This window comes from Battus philenor, unplaced genomic scaffold (assembly GCF_028537555.1).
Source record: "Battus philenor isolate CCGP_79_NKW_IND1 unplaced genomic scaffold, ilBatPhil1.0.hap1 SCAF_1, whole genome shotgun sequence".
NCBI lineage: Eukaryota > Metazoa > Arthropoda > Insecta > Lepidoptera > Papilionidae > Battus > Battus philenor.
In genome coordinates this window covers 17009553-17028234 of record NW_027181661.1, presented here as the reverse complement: position 1 = coordinate 17028234, position 18682 = coordinate 17009553, and the positions used below count along the sequence as shown (strand labels likewise).

Here is an 18682-nt window from a genome sequence, read left to right as displayed (position 1 = left end):
TCTCTTTTCGTTTTTGTCATTTTCTCTTCCTAACCTATAATAAAATGATAATCTTACCTCATTCAAAATTTTAAGGATGCTCTCTCGCAAACTATGAGCCTTTATCTTCTCCTCGTCAGTGAGCTTCAGCGCCTTATTTGGTTCCGGAGACTGGAACACGTCCGGATTAGCCGGACCCTTGAAACAAGCAGTTAGTTGTACATTTGGACAGGAAGGATACACGGCGCCTGAGTGTCGGGAACAAATTTTTTTTAAATAACCCGTGAAATATTATAGTTTACTAGCTGATCCCGCAAACGTTGTTTTGCAAAAAAAATTAAACTTTTTAATTAACAAATGTAAGATAAGGGTTGATCGTAGAGGGGTGAAAATTTAGGTTAGTATGTATTTTGGTATGCTGTATCATAATAAAATAAAAACCAAAAAAATTGTCTAAAAAATTGAAAATAAAATTTAGGGGTGGACCACCCTTATCACTTAGGGGTATGGAAAATAGATAGTAGCCGATTCTCAGACATACTGAATACGCATGTAAAATTTGGTAAAAATCGGTCAAGCCGTTTCGGAGGAGTTCAAGTTCGAACACCGTGACACGAGAATTTTATATATTAGATTGTCCTGTGATCTATTGTTTATCCAGAACAAGCAATTTTAAACTTTATTTTTAAAGTAGTTCGATATAATGTGACCTGCTTCGTAACGAGCGGCGTCAATTATTGGAGTGACTTGTTCAACCTTTTATGTATTATCATCAGCTGTTCACTGCACAGGTTTAATTAAGATCACCACACTGCTCACGTTCAGCGATTTCCCGGTATGTTGACTATGTGATCGCTCCACCTAGAGGATGGTGTACCAACGCTGCGTCTACTTGCTTGTGGTCGCCACTTCACAACCTTTCGGCCATCGGTTGCCCACACACTGCCACTTTAGACGTGCAATCCTTCGACCAACGTCTGTGACTGTTCTTCCTCGGTTCTCCTAATATATTCGCTCACAGCAAAACCAATCTTTTCTATTGTTATTTCATTGCCTACTTAATTTTTATTTTAATTTTTTCTGATATCATAAATATTCAACTATCGATTTATTTATGAACATTGCAAATGAACTGGAAATTGTATTCCTTCCTAATAAGAACCTTGTAGAAATCATGCCCTGTTGCCTATATGTTTTAAAATATACATTTGATTTTACCTAAAAATATTATATATATATGATAACCAAAAGATTTTTCCATGTAACAAAATCAATACCTCTATGATATGATGTTTTCCGATCACGAACTCTAGTTTCTTAGACCACGGGTTTATGAACGAAGACCACTCGGTTTCCAGACGTATATAATCGCCATTTTGCGCCATCATTCTAAAACAATACACAACTTTGAAATCAGATCTATTAATCAATATAAAGGATTTTCTTAGTTCTACGAGCAGGATACTTCGTATTGGATATGTTACAACATGTTATTTATAAAATTGTTAAAAAACTTGTGCCATTTAAATTCATACCCACGATTAAATTTTTTTTAGAATTAAAAACATTTGAACTGTAGTTTACTGTTTAAAATATTTAATACACACATACACTGAAACAAAAACATAAAAGGATTAAGTTTTAAGTTTTTTCGACCCATTTTCAGCTGACTATATAACTTATAAATAACTTAAGTCTTCAAGGGTGTTATACCGCGCCTTTAACGACGGATTCAGGGTGATCCGCTGCAAGTAAGGAGTTGAGGCACTAGGACAGGTTGAAAGTACGGCAGTATTCGAAAGCGTTCCCGTAGTTTTAACGGGACTTTTAAGAAGCCCGACATACCGCTTTCGTTGCCCCCGCAACGTGGGTATCCTATACAGGATTTCCCCACGAGAAGAAAGGAGTCTTCAAGACAAAAGTGAATTGGTTTCTTCGTGACCATGTGGCGTCATAGACCTCGCTTAACATCAGGCGAGACATAGGTCAAATACTTCGCTTATAAAGAATGAAAGACAATGTGAAGTTTAAAAGAGGATGTATTTGTAGAAACTGTTACGCTCTTTTCTTTCACAATTTACAATAAATTCAAATAAAAATAATATAAATAAAAACTCATTGATATAAAGTATCTATCATATATTTAAGATAGGGGAACAAGAGGTCTCAATATAGAGACTAAAAGAAATCTGTCGCACTGCCCGCGAACTCTATATCGTCGATCTACTTAGTGAGAGACCATTCCAGAACATTCCGAACCTAGCGGCCATCTTTAACAATACTTTAAGTACTTCTCTTACTTTTAACTATTTTCCCAACATTTATTTTAATTTTTTTTTTCTTGATACTTCCGAAGAAATCTCTATATGTTTAAAAGTTTACGCTAAGCACATTTTTTATTTACATACAAAACAATTACAATAACATGAAATTGAATAAATACATTTAAAAAACTTTTAAGTTAAACGGTTTTTTGATACCCATATTGTGGTGGTTGTGGAAAAATATGTACCTAGTCCGCCATATTAGAACGGCGTCCATCTTGAATTTTAAATTTTAACATAATCATCGTGTTTTACTAGTGTAGCCCTTTCATTTGATACCCATATTGAGGGGGTTAAGGAAAAATACGTAATCCGCCATTTTGTATCGGCGGCCATCTTAGATTTATAATGTTATTGATTTTATTATAATGTATTGTCATTTAAATTAAATGTGTGTACCAAATTTCAGATCAATCTGACAACGGGAAGGTGCTTAAATTTCAATTTCTAATTTTGACCCAGTCGTATAAACACTAGTTGTAAATTATAACTCTACAGACAAAATGAACATATATATAAATAAAAACAAATAATTCACATGTAAACGCATTACCTGTATGGCTTTGATCGGGGCGAGGCGCCCTCCTTCACGATGGTCTCGTATATCTGCCTCAGATAGACCAGATCGTTGGGATGGTAGAGGTGCAATGCGTCCTTGTCTGTGATATCCTGGGGCAGGTAGCCGAGGTAGGGAACGGACTCCGGGTCCAGATACTCCAGGTTACCGTTGGCAGCGTGTCTAATTATGAACGGTACCGGCTTCGCCACGCACTCATTGGGAGCTAAAAATTTCAAGGAATATATATATATTTGTATTGTTATAAATTAATTTAACAAGAAACCTCCGACCCGTGCGGTCAGGTTTAATAAGGCAGTTGTCGTTAAATTCGCTTTCAAAAGTCCTTATCTAATCCATAGTTTAGGCCCACGTCCAGCAGTGAACATCTTAAGAATAAAATGATACAAATATATATATATATATATATATATATATATATATATATATATATATATATATATATAATACATTATGCAATACATACAATACTGTTTGCATAAGGTTAAATTTAAATTTTTGTTATCATAATCGCCTTTTGTATAATTTTAGAAAGATTGACAGTGGGCATCTGTTGTAACATAAAAAGAAGTTGTATACTATTGAATACGTACAGCGATAAATATTACACATCGAACTTTGGACAGAGACAATCGCAAGAAATACAACTGATAAAACGTCACATAGGTGGTGTGGGACAGAGATAGTGGTCTACAAAGCCGAAATTAGCCGATTGTCTCTTTCCACTGGTCGATGTGTAACATTTATCATATATGCATTTGTAACATTTGGTGGTAAAAGTAATAAAAAGTTACTTTAAGTTTAAAAATTAATTTCTATTGTTTCAACTGTATGTTAATAAATAAATGTATACAAGACATATTATTAATATTACATGGCAGAGATCGCCTCTAGCGATAAGACAGCCTTTTATACCTCTATATAAATGATTTAAATTTATTTTAGTTATTGTATATGGTGTACTAAAAAGGAGGTGTAAATAAATAGAGAAAACATCTGGTGATACTCACTTTTAAAGGCGGAGAAGAACGGTGTAGCCTGCAGTACTAGATATGTGACGTCACCTTCTTCGTTGTTCACGTTCTTAAAGGAAAGCTTCAGGAGGAATGGCATGTACGTGACTATTGTATTTTTGACCGCAAACCCGGACGCCAGATCCTTATAGCGCCGAATACGGCACACCATGGGCGACACTACATTCTCCACAGGCTGGACTGAAATTTTATAATATAACAAACGGAATTTCAAACGAATGTATTTTATTTTATTCTGACAAGGGTATCCATGTTTAATAGGATTTAATCTAAAACCAAATATAAAACCCCAAGTAAATTTTGTAAAAACAAAATATTTTTAGTCGAATAACATTAGGACCGAACTTATATATATATTATAAATTAACATTTACAAGTGAATATATGAATAAGGATATATTAATTTGATTCATATAACCCATTTTTTAAACCTTGAAATAGATTTGCGTAGATAAAGAATAATTTACAAATTTAAAATGTAATTTATATCTTAACACGAGATTTATTAGTTCGTTTTAAATTCACGGATCCTTTCGCTTATTGAACTCATCTGAGATGAAATTGTAAAAGCCTTCGGGCTAACATCACGTCAACAGAGAATAATTAAGTTTAATACGAATATTTTTTTTACATACTTCCGTCAACGCATTAAAAATTACTGCGGTAAGAAATATATGCCCGTAAACTAGACAGTTAAAAAAATATATCTCCAAAATATCAGGTCAAAATTACACATTCATCGAATATAAATGTACAACTATACAAAATAAATAAAATTGTGTCTATGTGTTAATATAACCTCTTTTTACTACATACATATATGTGCCGTATTTACATATACCGAAATTACATTTTAAATTTAAGTATAATAGTTACGGATAATCTCTGAAATAGCTAAACCGATTTTGACGGAGCTTAACTGTCAGGTATCTGAAGTAATAAGGTGTAACTTTGGCTATTTTTTTGTAGAAATAAATGTTATGATACGATATATTAAATAAAAATGAAAAAAGTACACATATTTTTATGGTAAAATTTTGACAAATTCGCAAGCACAGTCACATATATAGCTTCAATTATGTCAATCAAATGAATGTTGACCGAAGGGCTATGTGTTTTTTTTTTTAACTTCAAAGTAACGGTCTGCATAAGGTTGTCTTTTTTATATTTTTCATATACAAAATCTATGTTTCTAAAAATTACAAGTTCACAATTATACAAATAAGTTTTTGTTTGAATTAATTTATTTTTAAATTACATAGTATAGATAAACTGAAAAAACTTAAACGAAAAAAAAGTAAATAATTCTTGTTTAATTCCACGCGAAGTCGCAGACACGGTTTGAAGTAAAATCTTTTAATGCGTGAAATAGAAAGAGATAGATATTCACCAACGACTATTCAACATTTTGTTTTATTACAGATATCTTCGGTACCAACACGACAGAACGCTTACAACTAGGCCTATTGTAAATCTAGGAGAGCCCACTACCCAACAGTGGACGTCAGTGATCAGACTGGCTTACTATCTTAAATAGGTTCGACGCTCGGCGCTAAATTTTGTACATAAAACATCATTTCTACTTACAAACGATCAAAAAAAAACACAGGTATCGGAACAAAAATTTAAAAAAAAGATTTATTCTAATAATTCAAACAGGGCAAATTCTCGTACTCTGGAAAATCACTCGCCTTTACCTCCCAAACCCCCCGAAACAACTTCGGAGTGGACTGAAATTTTGGCGCGGACTGTACCTATGTTTGTTCGTACAGACATGACATCCGCATCTTCAAACAATACTCAATCGCCTATAAAAAAGTATTCATAAAAAAAGATACAAGAGATAGTATTATATAAAGAGATTGAATGAATTGATTGATTGAAATGATTCTAAGTTTAATTCGATCAAAAAAAAATTATCATGCATTAAATTGAAATCAAATTTTATTTAAGAAAAATTTTTCAGTTTCACATTAAAATTTTTATTAAATGAAATACAGACTTACGTTGGATAGATCGAAGTTAACTATAGGACAGTTCTCATGCAATTCCGCTTAGGTGACGGCACATAAATTGTCGCGGTGAAACGTAAAAGAAATATCATATTACCTTTCCTTTGCGTACCATTTAGGTTTTTTGGTAATGCGAGGCCGTTTGTGATCTGCGAAGCGAACGCGTTACGATCCTGCAATTATAAAATCACACTTAGATATTAGACAAACATACTTGTTAAGGTTGGAAGATGATCCATAGAGACTTTCACCGGGTCTTATATAATACAAAAAGCCTTATAGGCTATAAATTGACGTTCGTAAATAATTACGAAAAGCTTCTATTTCACATAGTAAGAAAAGGAACAATATTTAACCACTTCCGCACATGCAGTGATAGTCGTGCAACAAAGTGCACCGCCCGCCAGCCCGCTGATAAATACGTAATCTTCCGTGTATTTTTTCCACTTGTCAGCTCTTATGACAACCACGGGAGAAGACGGTGGACTATAGAGTCCACCGTCTTCTCCCGTGGTTGTCCCTACACATCGATAGTACCATGACAAACTTGATGAATTTAGGAAACTTCCAACAGGTTCTACTAATCTATGAGGCCAACAACTAGATGTCGGTATCAATATACGTTCAAGCGAGGTTGTGTAAGTTATTTTAACATAACCATCAAAATCTTAAAGCATATACATTCTCGACGAACTCAAAAAAAACTTAAAAGCTTTCGACAAATTTAAAAAGCTTATAAGTTCTCAAGGAAATCAAAAAGCCTATACCTTCTCGGCGAAATCAAAAAGCTTATAAGATTTCGACAAATTTAAAAAGCTCATAAGATTTAGAAAATTTTAAAAAGCTTAAAGTTCTCAAGGAAATCAAAAAGCCTATAACTTACCGGCGAAATCAAAAAGCTCATAAGACTTCAACTAACTTAAAAATCCTTTGAGTTCTTGATGAAATCAAAAAGCCTATAAGCTTTCGGCGAAATCAAATAAAAACCTATCTACGCCGTATTCACATATATCACAATGCTGAAATTCACATAGCAATAATTTTATTTAATAATTTGGTTGGTAAATATATAATAAAAATTTAAATATAAAATAGCGTTGCACATATATATTTGAACGTAACAATAATTGAAACAGCATTACATAGAAATTGTCGTTAAATTTGTTATTGAATATTTTAATAAAATAACCACATTTTAATACATCCGAATCTAAACTTTTACACTTTTAAATTATTTATAAAACAATTTGAGCTCTTTAAAAAATACTGGCTTATTATTTGGACATCTTTTATATTTAGGTCTATAGGTATCATAAGTGAACAATGTAAAACAAACAATAGCCATTATAAAAACGGAAGAATTGAGCAGGAAAAGACGATAGGTCACTACTGCATAAACATAGCCTTATACCAATTCAACCTGAATACATTATATATGACTTCAGCTGAACCTTTCGAGGTGCGATCAAATAATCTTTGATTTGTGTTGTCGACATACGCTTGCTGCGTATATGAATAATTTCCACGCAACTATTTTATTACAGTTACCATCTAAACTTGTCGGATAAAAAAAAACGAAAAATAAATAAAATTACGCATTCAAGAATTTCCTTTCTAATATTATATTAGTGGAATTGGAAAGTAATGTCGTTTCTGTCGACGTATTATACAGAAAAACCGATTGATTTATTACCGCTCCGGCATTGATTTACTTGACGGCAAAAAGTTGTTGATAACGAAGATGAATATTATTTTGATTAGAAATAAAAACTTGTTAAAAATTTTGACGTGTGAATTTAACTTGAGAAAGCGACATTACTTTCCCGTCTCTCTAATATTTGTTTATAAGTAATAAAAACTAAATGTCGCTTCACATTTACAATCTACTTTTTAATCTTATATTAGTTTCGTTTAAATAAAAAACTACATATAGGGAGAGTTTTTCTATCTCCTTTTTTATATTATATATATTTTATTAGAAAAATACTAAATTACAATATAAATTTTATTTTTAATTATATTAGGGGGACCGAAGAGTAATATCGGTATCGTAAGTTAAATTCACACGACTACATTTTTAACAAGTTTTTATTTCTAATCAACAATATATTCAACTTCGTTATCAACAACCTTTTGCCATCTAGTATAAAAAATCAATGCCGGAGCGGTAACAAATCAATTGGACTCTCCGGTATCCTTAATATAATAGATTTATTTAAAAGCTGGAATATCTAGAAGGCTACACCAGAAAAAGGCTATTTCGACTGTCTCGGAGATTGGAAAAAGCGTTGGAAAAAGTGAGTTTTATTGAACCAGAAGTAATCTGAAGACGATGAAATTGATTTAGAAGAGTAAATAAAGAATTTTCATTTTATAAACAAATTCTCACCTCACTTTTATTATAAGTCATATTAGTGAGGTAATATTTTTTTTGTGATATTTAATAATAGAAATAAAACTCACCCTCGGATGAACGAAGTCGATAAACGAACGGCCAATCCACATGTCCTTTGGAAATCCAAGTGTCGTGGTTAAAGATGGTGTCGTATACATAACTACGCCGTCGTGCATTGAAATGACGCATGAAAAGCCATCCTATGAACAAACAAAATATATCACATATAAACATTATTTCTTGAAACTTCTTTAATAGACCACACAAAATTTACCAATATTTAAATATATTTGTTTATTGATATTCAATTTTTATTTTACCTTATATTATTTAGTCACTGTAATATTTTATATGAAAATAAGTTTACTAAAGGCAAGCTAAAAAGACCTTTATGTATATATATTAATAGAACTGAATTGCCAAATTTGTTGCTAAGCTGAATTGGGAACCGCTCGACCAATTTCATTACTTTTTTTCTTAATTTCGCTAATGTACAGTTTTTTACGTATATATAAATTGCGAATTTATATATAACACTTTTTATATATAAAGCCATAAAATATGTGAAACAAATAAAAATAATTATTAACTATTTTTGATACGTATTAAAAATGGTCACTCTAAAATACTTTTTTATATATACAATACGACAATTCTGAAGAGAGAATACATATTAATATATAAAATAAATTAACTAAAAAATCGTTATTAGAAAAATAAAATTAAAAAACTCAATCACAACGCTGAAATTCACATAGCAATAATTTTATTTGTAAATATATAATAAAAATTAAAATATAAAATAGCTTTGCACATATATATTTGAGGATAACAATAATAATAATTGAGTGTATAAGTAAAATGTTTTTCATACCGAACATATGGTGGGTGGACGACTTGTTACATAACTTATGGATACATTGGCCGGTGATGTCGCACATGGTCCAAACTAAAAATAAAAATTCAAATGAAAACTCTCTTAATGTTACAAATATTTGGTATATTTCTCACATATCTCGTATCTGTACAGACCGAAAGATACTTCGGCTCACGAATCTTAGGACGATAGCACATTTCGTCCCTATATCTGATCCTAGGATATCTAGGTCGGCGCACTATGTTTTTCTTCATTCCGTCTCGCTTATATGTATCTATGTCTAACTACCGCTATGTTCTCTATCACTAAGTTAACACTAAAAGTTTAAATCTTAATAATCAATAGCTGAGAAATAACTATCCGTGATTTATTATTAATGAAAACAAATGAATTTAAAAATTATGAATTATTATAATCTTTAAAATTCAATTAAAAAATTAACGTCATCATCCCTGGCAAGTGCGGAGCTAAGTGAGACGTCAGGTCGGAACGAACTGTAACAAATTTGTGAATGATCCTGAAACTTTTAGTTCGCCGAACGGCGTAGTTGCAGAGGGAGATGGATGTCACGTGATTCCTGAACGTGGTCAAAACATGTGCCTTCGCGAAAAATAGAATTCTTAAAATAGTAATATTGAAATCACACTAACTATTGCTATTTCCTCCTTGGTACTACCGCTATCGGGTGTTGCGATATCCATACTCTCCGGTCCCTTCTCGGAGGAATCGAGCGCGGGCGATGGCAGGTCACCTGTCACACACAAATATAAAAGACGGAAGATAAATTTGTACGTTAAACTAGTCCGAATGTTTCGGTCTTAGATCTGAAAAAAAAATCACAGACGCGAATCGAACGCGCACCTCGCTTTAATATCGCGACGAAATACAATGATTATTCTGACGAGTTGTATGTTCGAAAATTTGGGGGACTATTCAGTAAATCGTTCACCATTATTGAAGCGATGTTAAAAAAAAAACAACTTAAATCATATATATAATATGAAATTAAAATTCACAGAATAGACACCCAGAAAATCAACGAAAGTACACAGACAGGTTAATATGAGAAATATTAGTTGAACATAGAATTGATGATAGAAACGCTTGTGATTGGAACACACCCGGTGCCCGCACGACATTTAGGTATCTAATATCTACGTACCGTTCCATGCCCAATACATTACCTGGTTTTACTGTGTAAACCATTTCGACGAACCACCAACTTTTAATAGAATAATTATACGAGTTAAGTTTGAAATTAGCGCGAAGTAAACACACCGTGGCCTTCTGTAATAATAACAATTGATATATAAATCGCTGAAACACGTGTCAGCCTTTGTCTTCTTGTTACCTACCAAACGTCGAACGTAGATTATCAAAGTTTTCAAAGTTTCCAACTTTCGACCGCTTTACAAACTGAACGTTTGATTAACAAACAAACAATTTCAAAGGCTTCCCAACAAAATACTACTTAACAAACGTACAATACAACTTGTATAGACGATAGAAAAACTTTGAAGACATACAAATGCAATGTTTTAAATCTTCAAAAAGCCCGTCCAAGCTTTCGCAATCAATCGTCGAACAAATTTATATATTATTATTATTATATATTAGTGAAATAATAATGTATACGATTGATAACATTAAAACGATAATGCGCTGTGAAATAAATAAAAAATAAACTATATAAAAAAAAGGTTATATTTTATAGTAAACGTGTAAAGACCAACGACAGCTTGCAAAACATTTATTTTCGCCGGATCTATAAATGTCTTCGGGAGGTTTCGTTTAATAATCACGTGTAGTTCCTGTTGCAATTACCCCAATCGTCCTTTTCGTAACTAAAATAAATCAGTGCGTCATATTGCGATATACTGCGCGTGGATATTTCGAAAGTGGAATTGAATATTATTTAAAAAAAAAATATCACCCACCATCGTCGGTGACTTCTTTCGGTGTTTCAAAGATCGGCGCTGGTCCGGGCAGTTCGCCCTCATTTTCATTCCTCGCCTCTGTAGTCAACTTCTCTGTCTGTGACTTTTTCTTCTTGGAATCCTTCTCTTTTATTCTATTCTCGGGCGGTTGGGTGAGGTTGTTACTAATATAAAAAGAAATACGGTTGATCAGAAACTGCTTAAATTATAATAACAAACAAAAACATTCAGTAGTACAGAATGAAAACGATTAGTAATCTAATATTATTTTACAGGGAAATCTGACATATTCATATATATGTATTTATTTATATATGTGTGTGTGTATATATAGCGGTACCTGTATGTATAGAACCGGTTTGTTAAGAGTCTACTACTGTTTCGTTGTTAAATAATGTATCATTTTTATTTTCTCTCATCTACACAATCCATACAAATAAACAAAACACGATAACCCATTATATCAAGAAATTAAACGGATTCAAGAAAAAGATGTTTTAACAAAATTTCATCTATATTACGATGTACTTATAAATTTATTAAAATTAGATTATTAGTTAATTTATTTTTATAAACATTCAAATAACGTTTTGTCTTTTAAAGTGGAAACGCCAACTGCAAGGTATAGGCCAGTGTGGTATTATGGTACTAAGAGGTCGCTGCTGTCCATCATTGGGCAACTTGTTTGTTGCATCCCGGGAATCGATCCCACGACCTACTATCGCAAGTGTCAATCCACTAACCGAGGAATCCACTGCTTATTATAAAGGTACCAAAATTTTTTTTTTTTTTTCAAGCCACTTAATTAGTGTATGGTAACATTTTATATTAATTTTCAGTGATATTGACACATTTGGTAAAAAAAACGTTAATAATTATTGTTTTTGTTTTGTGTCGTTATATATATACAAGTTAGTTATATAAGTATATACGTAGGTGTATGATTATTAGATGTTTACTTACTTATTATTTTTTATTAAATGTTGTACACACTTTAAATATAGCAGATGAATCGCAATTTTCAATTGGTTTAAATGTAATTTTCATTTTTATATATCTGCTTTCTTTTCTAACATACATATTATATATATATATATATATATATATATATATATATATATATATATATATATATATATATATATATATATATATGTATATATATATATATATACATATCCTAGCCATGATATTGCAGCAACGTCAACCAGCTATGTTCACTCGATATTGACTTGTCTAACTAACCCTTTGTAGCGAATAAAGGAAGGTACCCAAAAAACGTTTAAGATTCTAGTTCTGTTCTCTGCTACCAATAAAACTTCTATCATAAAACATGGTAAATTCAAATTGCGTGACAAAAAATACATCGAGTTATCGTTCTACAAAGTTTTCATATACGACGTAACAAAGTGCTGGTAGCGGACGTATTGCATGCATTTAGAAATCAGAATAAACGTCGGGCTTCACTCAATTATTTGCAATTCATAAAAGGTGCCCTCACGCCTGCATCGGTTCTGGATTCTGATAGGTGCATATGATTTGAATTCACTATTTATGTATTGCTTCTCGGATTCCATATATACAACATATATACTGTTAAACAAAACAAAAAACTAATATAATAAAATATAATTAAGATTAAAAAAAAAACAAAGTAACGTATCTATGGTACAACTTGGAATTTCTATGGATACGAGAGGTCAAAGCACAGAGGTCGCAAAGTAGCGTCCTCGAAGGATTTCACCGGATTAAGAGGTCCTCTACTTTCAAACGAACGCTCTTAGTGACTAACCTCAAAAACCTTCCACAAAATTATCTCAGAATCAAAACATTCTTTATTCGAATATGCATAAAATGCCGCCATTGTTGTCCAGAAAGCTACCGCTCGGAAGGCAGTTCTGCTAAGTGCTGGCGAGAAACTCAACAGTTGCTCTTTACAAATATAGTTTTATTGATCCACGACAATAATTAGCTTCCTATGAGCATCAACGTTTAAATCCACGCATTAACATCAGTATAAAATTCTTGGATAGAATAATATACTTGTTTGTATATCTCCAGCGGCATCTTAAATTGATTGTCCAATTTTATTGTACATACGTAAACCTTGTGCAATAAAGATTATATATTACAAAAAATACATATCAAATCATAGCATGTTAGGAACGACCTGAGCTTTAATATCCGTTATAAATAAGCTAAATATGATTCAGATTATAATGAAGATCATAATATAAATACTCCTTCGTTAGTTAAACAGGACGTCTAATGATGTAACACGTGCGAGTTATTACAATTATTTACCGTTATATATATAATACCGTTATTTTATATATATATATATTATATATAAAATAACGGTATTTTGCCGAAGCAATGTGTGAACCAATGCAGTATATAATCATATACAAGAAACAATAGAATAAATTTTATATATCTCTGTTGAATGTTAATATTCAAAATAAATTTGAGTTTAATTACTTATCTCAAATTTATTATAATACGGTACATATATATACATATACATATATATATATATATATATATATACACACACACTATATATATAGTCTATAATCTTTTTATCAATATGCCAAAGTTAACAGCAAACATTGTACTGTAATCGGGAAAACTTAACTTACTACCTTAGCACTTTTTAAACTTAACTTAAAAAAAAACTTTATAATAAATAAGAGTGTTTAAATATATATATATATACTTATTTATATATATAAGTTATATATATATACTTATACACATACATAAGTATATACATACTTATGTATACATATATACATATAAGTATATATACGTAAAGTATATACTACGTATCGATTGTTCGCAAATGTTGAAATAAGGAAAAACTTCAAAGTTAAAACTTTGAATAAAACAATCGACTTCGTTAAGGCAATGTTGGTAACATTAATTTACTTTACAGTCAATTGATTGGACAATACTTATTAAGTAAAATAAATCGTTTAATTCTGTTTGACTTGTGTAACTTTTTAAGGTAGATGAATATGAAATAAATCATAGCCATATACCGTCTTAGTTCGAGTAATCTCTCGAATGGTGTTCCTCTAAATCGACTGGGTCTTCACTTTTGCCTTGTAATTGGTATCAAGCGACTGATCTTATATATGTGTTTATATACCTGTAGCTGGATGTGGAAGGTTTCCCGCCATAACCGCTGCTCCCACTCGAGTTGCTGCCAGAATGCGTCGATTTAGAACTGATAAAAGATAAAAAAATGATAAAATATTTAACGCATTTTTCTATATATTATCTGTGTTAATTCTAATCAAGATTCTGATATATGGAGAAATTATAAAATGAAATGAATATATTTTTTGTAACCCTAAGTTACTTTAGTGTCATATTTCAAAAACACATTCCGAACAAGTGATATTACGAAACATAAGACTACGGTATATATATTGAAGCAAAAAAGAAATTGTAGAATTTGTTTTTTATAAATAAAATGAATAATAAATATGAAATTAAACTAACCTTCTTCTAGACTGGCTGTTGCTGCAGCTGTTGGAGTAAGCTGAATCCGATATCTTGGCGTTGTTCTCTGAGTCGTCCATATTGTCCATAACAAACGGTCACCTACGGGAGACAAAGAAACAGTAAATATTAAATCGTCGGTCGCACGCTTACTAAGCGTCCCGATACACGACACGCATACAACGTTAGGGAACCGTTCCGATTTTAATTGAGCAAGTTCATTTCAACAATTTGATTTTATTTCAAAACATATTAAACGTGGCACGTTTTATTAAACCTGTATCGGTTTAACGTGAAGTTTGAAAGCACGTCACAGACGGATAAACCTATTTATAACTTTCTTAATCCGACCGCATTTATTTACTTAATCAACCTTTCTGTATATTTCGTCAACAATACATTACAGCTTATTATATATACATATTTATACATACATACGTATGTATGTATTTATATATATTCACTTTAGGTGACATGAGATCCTTCAAACGAACACTCCAAACACATTCTCATCCGAGAAGGGTCAACAAACAGTTGAAACGTTTTGTCACCTTCACAATTGTGTTAAATATATATACATATATATTCATAGTTCTGTAATTTTTTAGAACAGCGTTCATTAAACTTTGTTCCTCGAAGATCACACAGGTGTTTCGCGAAATATACGTAATTTTTAATTACATTTAATCACACAACTAAATATAGCTTAGTAATCAGGTCGATTCAAATGCGTCAGCGACTTGCACCGGCGCTGTCGAGGCAATTTTTGGTATTTAAAAACTGCCGCCCTGGTATAATCACGCGAAATTGTACCGTAACACCAGGGAATAAAAGTTCTCACCTGCGTACAGGGTATATACGAACTCATCTGTGTACAAGTCTGTGAATCTTAGAAACCTAAGACTTTAGAAATAGAAAGCATTACAAATAATCAGGAATTTAAAATTTAGGCATACAACTATCATCAAAAAGTAATGTAAAATTGTGTTTTAAACTCCATGTCATTACACTATCTATAACATTTGGTTTAACCCAAAACAAAGGATGTTTTGTATATAAGCTTCGTCTCGATTGTTTCATTTTTATTTATTGATGTCATACTGCATTGGTCCTTAGCGACTTTTTGCAGACAGTCCAACTCATGTCATTCTACAACCACCGAGTAAACTCAATAGACAAATAAGGCTTATAGGCTATATAGGAAAATGACTATTCCGACAGTTTCGAGGACAGGAAAAAGCCTTTCATAAAAGCCTTCAAACATATAAAATTTACATTTTATTAACCTATTTACTTCACGTTTTGTTCACATTATTACGTTAATTAATATGCAAAATAAACCTACTAATCATTGAAATATATCATCTAAATATATAATAAATGTTAAATATAAAAACATATTCCACTCGTACTACGTATCTAACATAAAAATTGTAAGTTTCATACGGGACCCATATACGATAAATATAAACTTGTTTGTTACATTGCGTTCGCAAGAAAGCTTACTTTGCATTCGTTTTAAACAGAATAACACGTTGGTAAATAGGTTGTTATTGTATCAACGCTCAAATATCATTATAAATTTTCTGGTATGGTATTATATTTTATCGCTAGGCACAATATATCAAACGTAAATTCGCACATTGCAAACATATATTTAAATAATTTGTACATGAGATATAGTTAAACTTAAAAATTATCATATCAGCGTCATGGAATAGTTGCATTAGTACTTCAGTATAAAGTATGATCGGAAATAGGTTTTAAATCTAAGGGTGACTGCATAGTACAGTAAACTCTATCAGATTAGAAATAGTAGATTCGCAGAAGAATCAATATCACTGACGTAACTTGAAGTAGCAGTGGGCGGATTCTCGTGTGGCGACCACGAGCAGGTAGACGGATCGTGATTAGGCCCAACATAAGGTAGACCGGCAACATAGTTCAGGTCGCGGGAAGTCGCTGGATGTAGCGCATGACTGGTCATCATGACGAACTTTGAAGAAGGCCTATACCTTGCAGTGAGCGTCCAATCGGATGAAAAGAAAAAAAGAGAAGAAAATAGTACACGATATGTATATGTATATATATATATATATACATTATCACACCTTTATAGTTTTAATTAATGTGAAATATTTTTAAAGCTAATTACAACTGATAAATTAGCCTGATATGGAAAAAGTTTTTTTTATTTTTCTCCACAACTCTCTCTCTCTCGCCATAACCGACGTCATCGTGTACAAAGTTATCCGAATTGATTCGATCCGTTATCGAGTTCCGCGCATAGCAACACATTTGGCGATTTAATTTTATATAATACGTTTATATATATTATCTGTATTCACCAACGTATTTTATTCATTAGATACATATGCCATGGTTTATCGGGAAAACTTTACAACAAGCTTCTCGGACGTGGGACGCTTACTTGGACATAGTCCTCGATCAAAGATTCCCAATAAGACTGGGGTAGTAATCCAAACCGTTAAATAGTAATATGTGGCGACACGAGCTGAAGTTTGCCCGGGAGCTCACGATCTTCGCCACTTTAAGAAGCCCTCATATCTGCATATGTCATCTGGGCAGCAGTGGGACTCCTTTAAATAAAGGTTTTTTCAGAACCCTTGAGCTCTAGTGACCATCAGCGTATTAGATTTTTAAAATACGAAAAGTCACCACCAACCACAAAAAAGGTAACAATTACTAGTGACGAAGTTGTGAGAGGACACCCTGTATAACGCCTGCCGGTCACCACTGAAGAACATTAACCCTTTCCACTCCAACGTCGAGTGTCACTCGACACTGAATTTGTTCCACAAGCTCCACTGTCGAGTGATACTCGATATGGTGTAATACTTCTTTTTGCGGAAAATTTTTAAAACAGGAAAGATTTTTGTTACTAAAATGTTTGAATCACGAATGAATGAAACATATTCTAGAATCGCAAGATACTATAATTCAATTAAATTTTATCGATGCTACATAACAGACTTGGAGTGGAAAGGGTTAAGGCTACAGCGACCATCTCTTCTGCGTGTTATATCCTGCAAACAGTCACTTGACTTTCAAATATAAAGAATAGTCTTCGCGACGGCTCATTGGGTGATTGAGTTATCCAACGAGGCCTAAATTCATCACTGATAACACACACTGGTGGTAGACTTTCGTCTTAAGGCTCTAGCTAACGGGAGGATGTATCGTAGTTTCCATAACGCTGTCCAGACGAGTTTCCACAAACTTTTACGTCTAGCTTATAATCAATCAATTGTTTTATAAATAATATAATATAGTAATAAATATATATATATATATATATATGTATATATATAATAAATTATTGACATGTATGTCAATACTTTATTTATTATTTATAAAACAACAACAAATTGGATTAGATGATATACCATACATAAATATACAGTAAATTGCCTTTACATTCATCTGTTAAAAGCTATATTTAACAAGCTTCATTTACACCTATTAATTACCTATTTAATTACCCCGTATAAGTTCCTCCCTCCTATAACGCGAAGATCACTTTATAATTTTATTATAAGATAATACGAAACTAAACCTCAATAACACGTAAATAGTAAGTACATTTACAGCCAAAAATAACAGTTACCAAAGAAATAAGCACAGAAGTTAAGAAAGAACGCAAGATATCCTTCTGGATTGCTCGTAGAAGGCGATATGGTTAAAAAAATATTAAAAAGAAACCACGTACTTTGGTTAAATAGCGAGAAATATATTCTATGTCATTAAAACCTACTTTTACTTTATACATATCATTAAGCGTTTAGCGACTAATTTCATATGAAAACAATAAAAATTATATTTAAAATTATGTACGTATACCAGGGTGAATCAAAAAGTTCTTAGAAGTGCATATATATGAAATCTTTTTGGATCAAGTTCGGTATTCAAAGTAAAGAGTGTCTATCACACTATTTTTATGCAGACTGTCACTTGTTTTTGTCAGTTCGTTCGCATGTAATAAATTTTTTTGTGCAACGAGTTGCTAAAAAGTCAAA

The 18682-nt window shown here is 32.0% G+C and overlaps 1 protein-coding gene across 7 annotated transcripts in view; it reads right to left on the bottom strand.

Moving 5' to 3' along the window:
- Positions 1 to 18682, bottom strand: part of per (period) — a 55771-nt gene that overhangs the window by 19426 nt on the left and 17663 nt on the right. For 4 of the 7 annotated variants that reach the window (XM_068777814.1, XM_068777770.1, XM_068777805.1 and 1 more), the window contains exons 2-12: positions 14646 to 14747; positions 14290 to 14367; positions 11136 to 11299; positions 9849 to 9949; positions 9196 to 9270; positions 8390 to 8521; positions 6024 to 6099; positions 3891 to 4094; positions 2857 to 3085; positions 1257 to 1368; positions 58 to 177 (exon numbers count right to left, since the gene is read on the bottom strand). In XM_068777814.1, the coding sequence (XP_068633915.1) occupies positions 58 to 177; positions 1257 to 1368; positions 2857 to 3085; positions 3891 to 4094; positions 6024 to 6099; positions 8390 to 8521; positions 9196 to 9270; positions 9849 to 9949; positions 11136 to 11299; positions 14290 to 14367; positions 14646 to 14734 (1380 nt within the window). In that variant the 5' untranslated portion in view covers positions 14735 to 14747. Of the gene's footprint in view, positions 1 to 57; positions 178 to 1256; positions 1369 to 2856; positions 3086 to 3890; positions 4095 to 6023; positions 6100 to 8389; positions 8522 to 9195; positions 9271 to 9848; positions 9950 to 10382; positions 10486 to 11135; positions 11300 to 14289; positions 14368 to 14645; positions 14748 to 18682 lie in introns of those variants that run through there. The other 3 variants (XM_068777779.1, XM_068777796.1, XM_068777822.1) reach the window with 2 other exon arrangements.